The 13962-nt window shown below is 43.8% G+C and overlaps 1 protein-coding gene across 1 annotated transcript in view; it reads left to right on the top strand.

The window, feature by feature from the left end:
* Positions 1–9743: 9743 nt before the first annotated feature.
* Positions 9744–13962, top strand: part of DCBLD1 (discoidin, CUB and LCCL domain containing 1) — a 46107-nt gene continuing 41888 nt past the window's right edge. Inside the window, exon 1 of the mRNA XM_058021351.1 lies at positions 9744–10161. Coding sequence (XP_057877334.1) covers positions 9744–10161 — 418 coding nt within the window. The remainder of the gene's footprint in view (positions 10162–13962) is intronic.

Below are 13962 nucleotides of genomic sequence, written 5' to 3'. Positions count from 1 at the left end.
AATCTAAGAAAGATACTCTGCCGAAACAAGACTGCTAAGCAGTAATGTTCCATTTAGTGGAGATTCCAGGTGCACAGAGTGCCCAGGTAGATCTACTCCAATGTCTGTATGCCAGTAAAAATAGTTCATTGCATTTTCACACAAATTTTTCAGATAAATGTAATACATATGAGGAATTGTCTATAAGTGTGTCTTTATAATACTAGTAAAATAAAACAGCTATAAGTATTTCTTTTATGTAGCAACAAGTTAGCCTTTACTCGGTAGAATGGCTGTCTGCAAATGTTATAATTATTTTCTATGACTACGGTATCTCTGTCATGCTGGTTTTGTTTCCTGTTGTCATTATAGTGCATGAGTTCTATTGTCATTACATTGCAAGGGTTCCACATTGCTAGAATTTCATACCTCCTTGATGTTTCTTGTAGGCAGCTCCTCCAGACACTGACTCTTCCTTGTCCTCACAGCAGCCAACTGACTCCAGTTCCCCTCAGCCAACCAACCCACTCTTATAACACTCTGATGATTGGCTACAGCTGCGGCCTGTTAACATCAGGCCTGCTCCTAATCCTTAATAATTGGCTCAGCTGCAACTCTTTAGGGGGGAAGATTACTTTCTATACTACCTTTATTTATTTATGTCCTATCCCCCTACAATTCCCCCTTTTTCTTTTAATTACAGACTTGCAGCATTTCTAGAAGGACATGTTCAAATAAATTAACATTATGATACATGCATATATTTCATTTAGAACTAAGAGTTATATAAATGTTCAGGCAACATATTATAGCATGAATATATATATTTCTTGAGTGTTGGTTCAGTTTTGCAGATTTTCTCAGTTTACAAAGTACTTATCTTCAAAATCTTTTATACTCACATTTAACAAACATTAATAGCTGCAATTGATATATGTTACCTGTAGTTTAGTATTCAAGTCCTTTTCCCCGAATCCATTGGGTTATATAGGTGAGTCCTGTTTCCCCAAATCCACAGGGTTATACAGTTTAGTAGTCGAGTCCTTTATCTCCCCAATCCATGGGGTCATATAGTTTAGTATTTAAGTCTCCTTTCCCAAATTACATCAGGGTCACCATTTGTTGTCATTATAGTGCATGAGTTCTATTGTCATTACATTGTAAGGGAGATGTATGGCTAGAGTTTTGTACCTCCTCAATGGTTCTTGCAGGCAACTCCTCTAGGCACTGACTCCAGTTCCCCTCAACTAGCCAATCCACTCTTTTATAACACTCTTCTGATTGGTTACAGGTGTGGCTTGTTAACATCAGGCCTGCTCTATAACACTCTTCTGATTGGTTACAGGTGTGGCTTGTTAACATCAGGCCTGCTCCTAATCCTTAATAACTGGCTCAGCTGCAAGTCTTTAGGGGTAAGATTACTTTCTATACTACCTTTATTTACTTATGTTCTATCCCCCTACAGTTTCCTTTGCTTTGGTGTTTGCTATTTTATTGCATTAATGTAATTCTACAGATCAAAGCAACAACAACAACAAAAAATCTTGGGACAGTAACGTAAAACAAAGAACATCAAGAAAAAATACTGGGCATAAAATGCAAGGAAGCAAGTGAAAGTTCATGGTCCACCAAATCCAGGCTGCAACCAGAAGAAGCCAATGTGAAATTACCCACATGTGCTCCAGAGTGGTTGGTAACTGAGAGGCAGGCTGAAGACCAGCTGGGCTTCCTGCTCATTTAGAGGATAGGATTTGCCTCTCTAGATCCCTGGTAACAGGAGCATATTGGTGGGAGTGTAGGAGAGGAATCAGATAATGCCACGAGAACTAATCAAAACCCATTTGATCGCTCTCTTTTCCAAGTAAAAGCTACAAAGTCAGCTAGAAGACAGTTCCACATGCTAATGTTAATCCCAATTATTGATTAATATACCATGCTTATCTTTATTTAAACAGGAAGTCAAATACCTATAAATGGTACAGTATTCAAATGTCCACAGCAGAACTCTGAGCCTAAAAGATTATGGTAACTCCTGAAAAGGTGCTGAGTCCTTGTAAATCCCTCACGAGCAGGGTGCTGCATGAGAAAGCCAGAAACTGCCGGGACTCAGATCTTCTCTGAGAGCAGAGGTAACTGGAGAGCCTGAGCAGGTAATTATAACCAGGGTTAGTTTTGGCCTGGTTAGAGCAGTTAATAACAGTCTTAGCTGTGGCTGACTTCACCAACACCCTGCTCACCATTTGGCATTCTGGGTATGCATCCTGAATCCTTTTGTGCCAGACTAATCCCAGCTGTCCCAAGGCATCTCCTCTGTGAAGCTGCCTGATTCTTTGTGCACATGAGGAGCTGTGGCTGGGTGGTGGGCGTTCTTACAGGGACTTCAGCCACAAACAGTTGTTCTCTGCCCCGGCTGCTCACGACAGATGAAGGTTTTCTTGTTCCCAGGTGCTCTGTTCATCCACTGGAGAATGACGCCATGAAGGGTTCACTCAAACTTTTTAAGCTATTGAGGATAAAAATGTATGAAACAGATAAATGTTAGTGTGGGAACCCAACATGCCCAAGCAGCAGGAGATGGAAACTCAGGTTAGGCAGCAGAGCTGCTCACACAGTGGATGCCTGGCCCTTATTTCTCTCACCTGTGCAGGCAAGCAGCCCACAGTAGGTGCATGCCTGGGCTGAATCCACATGGACAGCCAACCCAACCCCACCAGCCTGCACCAAAACCTTCATCATGCTCAAGGGAAGGAGGGTAAGAATGTCTGATTTTGGTGAACAAATGCCATACTGAATATAGAGCAAAAAATTAAAATACAGGCTGAATTTAAGTCTTGGAGGCAGACCTAACTTGAGCTCAACTATGTCTATCACATTTGGAAAAAGGCCTTTTAGGACCATTTATGAACCCCAGGGCAAAGAACAACTACCAGCATGCATGTCTGTCATAACTAAGAATACAGTATCTTTAATGAAAAGAAAAAGACAGAAGAAAGCTAAAAGTTCTTGCTTTGGGAAGGAATATCTGAGAAATTATACTGTCCACACAAACCTAACTTTGGGTGGCAACAAATATGAATTATTGTTTTTTTATTATCTTATGAAGAAAGAATGTTCAAAACAGATTTGAGTGTTCACCAACATGATATATTTACTTTCTGTCGTGCAGTCATCTTTGACAAGGAACCTAAAGCAGGCTCTAAGTTTTTATATTTCATAAACAGGCACAATAGTACATTAATGTAATTAAAGTAATTGAAATAGGAGAAAATATTCACTCAAACTCACATTTTTCTAATTATTTGCAAAAAGGCAAAAAGTTTTTTACAGAGACAGATTACATTTGATCAGGCTTTTACATTCAATAAATAGCCTGGCTTCAAAAGCAATTCACAGTGAATCCTTAAACTATATATACAGTTGTGATCCACAGCTGTGTCAGTATGAATTACAAGAATTTGACCTTGTGATTCATTGGCGTAGTGGCCCAATGCTGTGCAGAAAAGTTGCACAAGAAGCTTTTTCTCCATACATAATGATTATTGCAGATTTATGACTTGTGCTTCCACTATGCATAACTGGCTTACTGCTGTGCAGACTTCCACAGGGCCTGTGCAGAGCACAGGGAGGGGGGAGGGACCACATTCCCACACATCATAATTGCTAAATTAATAAGCATGATTCCCATCCCTCTCTCTTGAAACAAATGAACTGAAGAGAAAGAAGGTCTTACTTTTCAACTCCTGAGACTGAGTTCATATCATACCCTGCAGGAAAACTGCAACATGGTATGATAACCCTTGAAATTAGGAAGACAAGCTAGATCTGGAGTAAACTGGATGACTGCTTTTAAACCAAGTAGTCACTCAGTTCAAACTTGTATTTGCTTTCAGCTCTCTTAGTTATACAGGCACAAGTATCATGATCAATAAACCAACACATAAACTGCCCTCTCCAGTGTGCTTAAGTGGCACACTCTCTATATTAGAAATTATCAAGTCCTGCTTATTTGCATTCATCTCCCATTACTCCACACCTTTTGGGAAAGATTATAACTAGATCAATTGTCAACTTTATTTAAAAGACATGTGATTCAAACATAATTGGTCATTCCTGGAAGTGACCACTGGATTGCCTCATATTTTGTACAAGTAATTTCTTAGCTCCTACTTGGATGCAATCTCATAAACATGAGTAAATGATTAAGACTACTTGCTTCCCATGGAAAAAAAAAATGCAGACTGTGCAAATTCAGCTGTGAACTCCCTCTTGAAAATTCCAAACATGTTACCATTAAAAATTACCTATGCATTAATGGGCAAAATTTGACATTTTTAAAAGTATGTGGACTTGCAGCATCACAAAATCTCTCTAAAACACCTATAAAAAACAATCAGAGTTTTGTCACTGACAATGACCAAGGATGCTGTCAAACTAACAAATTATAAAACAGCAGGCTCTGTTTTGACAAAAAGTGTCATGAATCTCTAGATCATAATATCTTTCAAGGCAATCCTAAAAAAATATGTTTAAATGAAAAGGAACGTTCTGCCCCGTATTTCTTGACAGCAGCACAGCATGTTTGGTTGATTGTCTTCAAAATCCAGATGATTAGCAACTTTATTTCTTTTTCCTTCAAAGTATGAAAAATTATGACCTTAGACGACCAAGCAGCTGTGAGAAACTGCAAAATATGTGGCAGTGGGACAAATGATTAGTCTTCAACTTGATCTCATAATTACATCATAATAGGTGACATGATTGGATAGGTTACAGCAATTAAAGTGATGAAAAGTGCACATTCATCCCCTATATGACTCTCATTAGAGTTACACCCAACTGCTGCTATTGCAGTGAATGAGGCTGGTTATCTCTTAGCATCCAATTATCCCATAGACATTCCCTACCAGTGCTGCGAAGAGCCCTGCTATCACTCCCACTCAGACAAGACCTATGGTTAAGACAAAAGTCCTGAAGCCTGCTGCGGTTTAGTTTTCTCTCCCGGAATTTATGGCCTGTTATTTCTTTTTCCATGTTCTTAAGGTCTAAGAATATTTATGGTCTCTCCCCCCTGGGGATTCTTGCTACCAGTGTAATTACATAATGACACTACATGGTTCCAACTCATCCATATGGGTGCAGGCAGTGACCTGTGCTAGTGCAAGTTAAACTGTTTCTTCTATCAGATTTGTTTTGTTTTGTTCTGATTCTTGCCTCATGTTTGCCTTAAAATACTGGGGAAGCGTTTGGTCACGATATCCTCTTAGCTACTTGCTCAGAACTACTTGAAAAGTGGAAATGTTATTTTACTGACTCCTTCCCTCCTGGGCATTTTCACACCTGGACGGGGATGCTTACATTAAGCAAGGAGGGAAGCTGCTAACATGAACTTCATCAGAACCCAGGCTGGCTCTGAGAGGGAGGGCACAGCCCCACAGGCAACTACAAATGGGTAGATTTTTTCTAATTCCAATGAGTAAATTGCAAAATTTTTCCAGACGAGTCCTGGAGGTCCGTCCATCTCCTCATGGTTTAATGGTATGCAGACCTTAGTGGAAGCTGAAATGTCCGTGTTGCTCCATGGGCAAGGCCTTAGATTCCAATGATAAAAACAAAGTATAGAGCATTGTGTCCATAAAATACTCTACATACACAGAATAATTCATGTACATCTCAAGGAATTTGCTAAACTTCCTAAGCCATGCCACAGCCTTGTGGCACCGTTTACTTTGCTGTAGTCTGATCAGTTTTAACAGAGAGGACTCCTCATGAAGTTTATACAAATGTTGCATCTAGACACATATAAGGATTTTACCTTATGTGTTTTATTTTCTGAATTTTTTATATAACCAACACATACACTTCTGGCAGAACACAGTCCCTGAATACACGGAGATCGGCAACCACAGCATTTTGTTCTCAGCTTTATCCTGTAAATCCACTCTACCATTTGCTTTTGCCCCAGTGAAAATGCAAAACTTGGCCCTTATATAAAGACCGCTAAAAGGCCTCTCAATCTGCAAGCTATCCTTCTGCTAATGAAGAGATTAACATACCTCTCAATGTCTAGAATTGTTCTTGCCGTTTGGTAATTTGTAACCTCGGGTCCTCTCCACCTCATTGTGTTTTCAATTCGTCCCCCTTCTTCTCTGCAAAGAAAAAGCTTTCCACTTACTAAGAGCAGGAACTTTCCTGTTAGCTGCACAAAAGCAAGACTGCTCCATTAAGATGAAACTTAAACCTCTTTGTATAAATTAAGTTTGCTTTCTATTATTTTTCCCCTAGAACCTGCACAGAACAACATGTTTTGAAAGGAAGAATATATGCAGTGTCAAGCTTGCAAGATAAGCTTAGGAGGGCTCTGCAGTGTGTTTTTCCCTCCTCCCCTGCCCCTTGCCCCAGAGAACTACCAGTTTAACATCACACGAGGAACACAAGGACTCATCAGATGATTTACATCTGCTTAGAAGCAGCGTTTTCTCTGTGTGTTATATGCAATTATGCAACAGTATATAAAAAGTATAGGTCAAGAAAGCAAATCCATGAAGCTAGAGACTGGACAAGCCTACAAATGAAACCTGGGCATGTTCCCATACTGACCATCCACCTTCTGAAGCGTTTTGAGCTGATTTTGTCCCGAGGTCCTCACTCGCTGTTTGTTCATCCTGGGATCAAAGGTCTGGAGAGTAAAAACGGCTCATTTGCAGGTGGCCGCACAGTAAAGGGATCCATACAATGAAATGAGACACATTATCTAGCTGTAGGTGACTCAGTTAATACCATTTGCAACAGACACACGAAATACTCCTAACTCATAGCCTTGGAAAACTACCTGTAAAGGAAAGGCATATGTTCATGCTAAAAAGTAACTGTGTGTTTGGGTGAATCAGGTCTCTTCCAAATTAAGTCAGTGTGAGTGACCAAAATCAGTTGCAAAAAGCTGTCAGAAGTGGTTTGGCAGGGAGTTTTCCTGTTGTGAAGCTCCCACCGTGTGACAACATATTAGTCAGGCTCAATGTATGCCTTCTTTCTGAACTAAACTTTTGCCTTAACTCAAAGCACATGCCTTTAAAACTATATTTATTTAAAAGCTGGTTTTAAGTCTCCTCCTTACAAAGGGAAATTTGGAAAAGCACACATGAACCAGTGTAGCAAGGTGACAAGGGTTACACAAGTCCTCCTTGTGAATAACAACTTTGAGAGCTATAGACTATTTCATTCATCTTAATGATTATTTAATCTTGGAAGCTGACAGTAAGTTCTTTGCCTACAGCATATTGAAAACTGACAGAGAGAGGGCATAGTAATGAGAATTTAATAGCAAAATAAATAATACAGAAGCTACTTCACTGATTGCATTATTATTATCCTGCCGCAGTCAATAGGAAAGCTGTGCTCCCAACACAGGCGAGAGGAGCAGGGCTTCCCCCTGAGCACTACAGGTTTGCAGCAGGAAACACGTGGCCTTGGACAAGGGACCAGCCCCTGCTGACCCAGGGTGGTGAGATTGGAAAGGCAGCCTGCACGCTTTCCCTCCACCAGTGCTCTCCCCACTGGCCGTGAGCGGAAAACAAATACCACTCCCAGATGTTTTACAGCCCCAGTCTCAAGGGCATGACTTATCGTTTCACTACAAATCATTGAAATAAAAATAACTGCGAATTGAATCATTATCTCTCTGTCTCAGAGGGCACTGCCAAGCCTCCAGCAGATGAAGAAAGCCTCCTTTCATGGTATCTGGCAACCTACCTTCCCCTTTGTTCTGAGCCTCTAGAGCTGTGTGACAGGCAAAAACTGTTTTGGCCTTCCAAGGCTCCTAACTTGCCTCTACCAATTACCAACCATCCAAGATCTGTGGAGAGATCAGCACTAGTGACATTATCTGCAAGCTCCATGGCAAAGTGTTTTGCACATTAAATTGCCCAAGACCACCAAAGCCAATTTATCACAGTAGTGCTTCCCTAAGGTTAGCTGGGATTGACCTGCAGGACTGTTCTGTCCATATTTATGATGACTCTTAACAAATAGAACTAGAACCTGGCACTATTACTAACTGAGAATATATTCTAGATCTCAGCTGATGGAATACAAATCAGTACAATTCCCAGTACCAACCCATGTGGGACTGACTGGTTTTGATTGCCTGCTGAGACTAATACAAAACAATGCATGTTCATATGTTGTTATATTGCTTTTCAACAGCTACCACTCTTTCAAAGATGATATATGTTTTGCAGTATATGTGTTATCCTATCCATCTCTCTCCCTCATGTTTCCATTTATTCCATTGAGTCTTGTTTGTAGGTTTTGGACCAGAATTTGGTATTGGAAAAATTATTTTCTGTGACCACAATATTTTCACCACTTCTGTGAGGTCTGTAAATCTAGTCTTGAGACTGTTGCAGAGTTTGACTTTCTTGCCCCTTTGTCTCCATAATCGCTCTCATTTGTATGGATTTGCTCCTGACAATCTGTGAGACAAGTACAAGAGCAGGCCACTTTTATTCACATGGACATGCTGCTTCTCTTTAAAAGTCTCTTAGCCTTCAGAATCTCCAAGAGAGTGACCTATCCCAACCTCCTTCAACCAGAAGGATTTGGCATTTGTTGGCAAAATCCAGTGAGGATTAGTCTGGCCACCAAACTGCTGCACTAACAAACACTCATTCTGCCTTATATCATCTCTAACATTTTAGTCTAGATTTCAAACTCTCCTTTGGAAAGAAGGGTAAGTCTCAAATACTAACAACGTGTGTTAAATACATATACCAAGAATATAATGTACTGGGTACATGGCAAAAAATATGCCTGATCACATATGGTGTCTGAAAAGTTAAAAAACAGACATTAACACTTACAAAACAAGAGCTCAATTAGAATAAAGGTTTACCAAACTCGACTTTTCCTGACATAATATAAAATCTAGCAATGTCGTCTCTGACATACAAGCTAATTCTGTACTTCATTTTAGCATAGCAGCCCAGTGTTCCGTTCCTGACCTGCCAGCAGTGTGAATTCACCTGCCTCACAGCAACCCATCCCCGAAAAGACTGTACAGAGTCAGACAGCCCACCTTCCATTCTCCAGGGTATTTCTAAAAGGCAAACCACAGGGGCCTACTTAACATTCGGGTCTCCTGCAGCTGCTGGCACTGTGTTCCCTGCCGTGCATCTGCCACCCTCCCTATGCCACAGGTTTCTTCGGAGCCGGACAGAGAGGGAGATGCTCACAGCATACTTTAGAAAAACTCCTATTTAATTCCGTCCATAATTGTAACAGAGAACGCTGGCACAGGCAAACCACACGGCTTGCAAACCTGCGCGGAGACGCTTCCCCAGCACCGGGAAGCCCCATCACGACCCCCGCTGTACTGACGGGGCCGGACGGGGCAAGCGGGAGCGTCCGGCCCCACTCGTGTCCTCCCCCGCACACGCCCTGCGGCTTCCCCGCGCCCCTTCCCGCCGCGGCAGCGGGAGCGACGCCTGGAATCAGCCTGCGAACGGCAAAATAATCCTGTTTCCTCAAGAACATACTCGCATATACGAGCGCGTGTATACATGTGTGTGGCATGTACGCGGCTCGCCAGCCCCGGGGGCTGGCAGGCGATGCCGGGGGCCGCAAGGCTTTGGGGAAACGCCGCGACCCCGGCGCAGCCCCCGGAGCGGCGGTGGGCGGGAGAACGGCGCTCGGCGAGGGGAGGGGGCGGCGGGGCCGCGCCGGCCCCTCGGTCCACGGCAGGAGGAGGAGATACCCCGAGCGGCAGCCCAATGGGAATTGTGGCGCTTCCCCTTCTCCCGTTTCCTCTCTCCACCCCCAGCCCCAGGCCGGGGAGGCGGGAGGCGGCAGCGCTGCAGCCCGGCCACCGGCGGGGCACGGGGCCAGCGGCAGCCCCGCACGGCCCCTTCTCCGCCTCCGCAGAAACACCTGCGGGGGGCAGGATGCCGGGAGGCGGCCGCCCCCCTCCGCGGGAGCGCGGGCTGGCTCCGGAGCCGCCCCAACCAGAAGGAGGAGGAAGAGGAGAGGAAGAGAAAGGAGCGGGAGGGAAGTGGGGAAGTTGTGCCTTGGCCGCCCCGCCGAGAGCCGGAGCCATGGGCCCGGCCGGGGGGGCGCGGGCCGCCCCCTCGCTGCTGCTCTCGCTGCTGCTCGGAGCCTCGGCCCCGCTCTGGCTGCGGGCGGAGACGCTGGGTGAGTGCGGGGCCGGGCGGGGAGGCTCGGCGGGCGCGGCCCCGGGGAGCGGGGGGCGAGCGGAGGGCTGCGGCGGGCTGCCCCCGCCGGCCTCGCCTCCTGCTCTGCCCGAGCGTAGCCTGAGCTGCTCTCGGGGCTGTATATAGCTGACCTGGTTAATCCTCGCCGGGTTTATCCCTGTGTCTGAGTAGCTGCGAGATTAAAGTGGTAACCAGCCTTACGGTAAATGTATACTACGACTTTCTTGGTATTTGTTAATTAGGACTTTTTTTTTTTTTTTTTTTTTTACAATAAGTCAGATAAGCGCCGAAAAAGTCTCGGGAAAGTTGCGTGCCGGGGAGGCCACCTGGGCGCCCGGCTGCGGCCGCGCCTCCGCAGCCCCGGCGGGAGCCCCGGGCGCGGCGGGCGGCGCTGGGTCAGCGGCAGCTCCGCGTCTGCTCCGGCGGCGCCGGGCCGGCAGCCCCGTCCCGCAGCCGCGAACGGGCAGCTCTGCTCTCCTGCCGCCTCGGGGAGAAAGTGAAGTGCCCGTGCTTGGGTCCGGACAAAGTTTCGTGGGGATCTCGAGGGGATGTTCCGAGCCTTTTTGTGGTAGTGCAGTTTGTTGCGAATAGAGTGCGGGTACCGTTCTCTTTGCCCTGTGTTTTTAAGATTCCTGTGTAAATTACCAGTGCAGCTGACATCTCTGCCCGCGGAGTTGCAGCCCCTTGGCTGTTGCATTGCGTGGCCTGATGCATCCGTCTTAGAAGACTTCACTGGCAGCTACCGATAAAATAGCTAGTACTGGCAACTAAGAATCATAATGAGCTTGACAGTGCATTCAGATAACTTAGAAATCCCGTACTAATATTCCGAGTTGGCTGCAAATTCCAGAACCCAGCGCTGTGCATTAGCTCTATATAGGCATTGGCTTTGTATACAGTCGTTGGCAGAAAGTACTTCGGTTGATTTATACCTGTTCTTCCCATAACCTCCTATTAACAGAGGTTTCTGATACGGCTCTCCACAAAAGGGAGAAGTTGGTATGAGTCGTGTTGCCACTTGCCAGCTTCTTGGTAGCTTTGCTGTTCTGTCCTCCGTGCGCTGGGATTCCAATTTGATATGTTCCAGGAAACATATGTGGCAAGGAAAAAAACATTCTCTTAATCCCCTCTTTTCATCAGTGTGTTGAGGGGAGGGTTTTTTGTTTGTTTTCTCTCTCACCAATGCTTATTCTTCACTCAATGGCACCAGGGAGAAGAAAGTCATTTGGGGTGCAAGTGAGTAATAGTAGGTCTGCTGGGATTTCAGGGGGTTTTTGTGCATACAGTAACACAGTAGTACGTATGAATGTCCCATCTTGTCCATATTTCCAAATTAATTGGTAAAAGCACTTTTGTTTTATTAATGTTAAAAATGTTTCTACTATCAAATGAACAGAATGGAAAGACAAGCACTATTCTGCCTGGTTCTCTTTGGACCAAACTCAGATTTACAAGATAATCTGTACAGTGTCTAGAAAGCAGGAAAGATGTTGATTCCCCCCACACACTTCATTTCTCCACGGGTGGAAGTTCTTCTGTGTTTGTTTATTACTATTACCCTATAAATTAAGGGCTAAGTGTTCTAAAGTCACACCAGTGGAGAAAGGAGATAAGGATAAGTGGATACAAACTTCCTGTTACACAAGCTTCTTGACTTGATTTAGAAGTTGTAATGGAGCAGGAGAAGTGCCAGAGTGAATCAGGCTCGAGTTTCAGATAATTCTGTATCTCATCACCGCTGGTGTTTCCCACCAGCTGGTTCAAAGAAAGATGCACTGGTTTAAGTATATTCAATTTAAAATATCCATTTTTAAAAAATGAAGCATTATATTTTTCTGACACCTCATGAGCTGACTTTACCTTCCTCTTAACTTTTTCTTGAGGGGTGCTACAGAACAAGGATGAAAGGGCTGTTATAGCTTCTGTTCTTTTACTTTGGTTTCAAATTAAGGAAAGACCTCCTTTTTTCACTGTGGCTTGGTTATTTCAGAGAATGACTTGTATCTGAGTGTGGCTGTGTAGAGTCCAGGTGTCAGCACTCTTTCTGTTCTTGAAAACATGTTAAATGTGTGTGTTGTCTGAGGCACCTATGAATGTGGAATTTTGTTGTCCATAAAATGATGATAAGAGGCTGTGGATCAAGGGAAACTATTTTAATTAAAAAAATATTTATAGGCTTAGTAGGTCTCACCTGGGAACAAATACTCCATCTATGACTGTCCATGACTGTCCATGAGTAACATATAGCTTTGGGATTTATAATAAAAGGTGGTTCTTTTCTCTTTTAATTCTGCTGTACACCAATCTTTTGGGGTTTCAGTTGCCAGTTCTTTACTGACAAATAAAAAGTATACCTTTACCTTGTCTAGCAACCTCACTCAGCCATCCTATATCCTGGTATCTCTTCTAAAAATGTCCCCCAGTGGTTAAATCTGAAGGCAGAAGGGAACCAAACCTGAACACATTATCTTTGCCTTTCACCATTCCTTGTCTTTTCTTCTGATGTTGAGCAAGACCTTGAACCATGTAATTGTGAGCAGCAGAAATCAGAATTTTGACTCATTTTCTATCACATTTCTGGCCAGTAGGACTTAAAACTGACCCGAAGGTTGTTTGGTTGTAGGAAGGCATAAGAGGAACAGGGATTTTAATCTATTAAGTACAAGATTTAAGCCACTGCTCTTGCTGTACCTCATTTATTTTCACTTCAAATAAAACCCAGCTATGAAAACTAGTTCATGTGGGATTTGCAGATCAGCGTCCAGGAGCGAGCTTTGCTTGCTGTATTCCTGGGTCTGTTGACGGTGGCACCCAATGCCCAATTGGAAGGATCGATGGGGAGCAGACTTTTATATGTTTTGAGGAAAGGCTGTTATTCGATGTGACAACAGTGTATCCAGTAATTACCAGAGATTATGCCTGTTCTCAGGGGCTTGCACAAAACCCTTGCTGAGGAATACTGGTGTGATCATGCTAATCCACTTTGTATGCCCATTTCCAGCAGTTTGAAATGCAGATCGAGATGAGTCTTTCTTGTACCCAAACCCCCACCCCCCGCTTCAGTTTCTGAATATAAGTGATTGGTAAATTTTCAGTTTGTTTGCATTTTGTCCTTATGTCTGTTTCCTTCCTTGGCTCCCTCTCTCTTGCCTTGGGAATGCTGAATAGAATTGCTAAAGAGGGAGGCAACAGTTTTCCAGTTGCAGTTCATAAGCAATGCAAGTACCCACCACAAGAAAACTGCAATGTTTTCAGTCACACAGCCTTTGCTATAAATAGCTGTAAGCTCTTCATAAGTACTTCACTTTAGGTTATCAGGGGATGTATTTCAAACAAAATCAAAGACAGGGAGGGCAGCAGGAGTCTCTGACAATGCGGGGAAAAAAAGATGCTTTGGAAAAGTTGTTACCTGCATGGCTGTTGAGACATATTTCATGAAAATTATTTGTTGATTTGCATATGCAAAAATATATTCATTTATATTTCTCACATATCAGTGTCACCTTTAGTCCACCTGAGTTACATGGGTAGCACAGTAAAAACTACCTTGAAAAAATACCAATTTTGAGGACAGTCATACTACCGTATAGAGATGCCTGAGGTACCTTTTCAAAAGTATCTTAGACACCAGGACTGGTATAGTTTTGAAAGCCCATCTGAGCTCTCACACCATGCTGAGAAGTGTGGTCCTGTGTGGTGGCAGGCACTGAAGTCCTCAGCACAGGCATCGCTGTAGTTTGGGGCTGGCTGTATCGGATCAGATGCTCTCCTGTGGCATGTA

The sequence above is a fragment of the Melospiza georgiana genome, chromosome 3, assembly GCF_028018845.1.
Source record: "Melospiza georgiana isolate bMelGeo1 chromosome 3, bMelGeo1.pri, whole genome shotgun sequence".
Lineage (NCBI taxonomy): Eukaryota > Metazoa > Chordata > Aves > Passeriformes > Passerellidae > Melospiza > Melospiza georgiana.
This window is presented reverse-complemented; position numbering and strand designations above follow the sequence as displayed.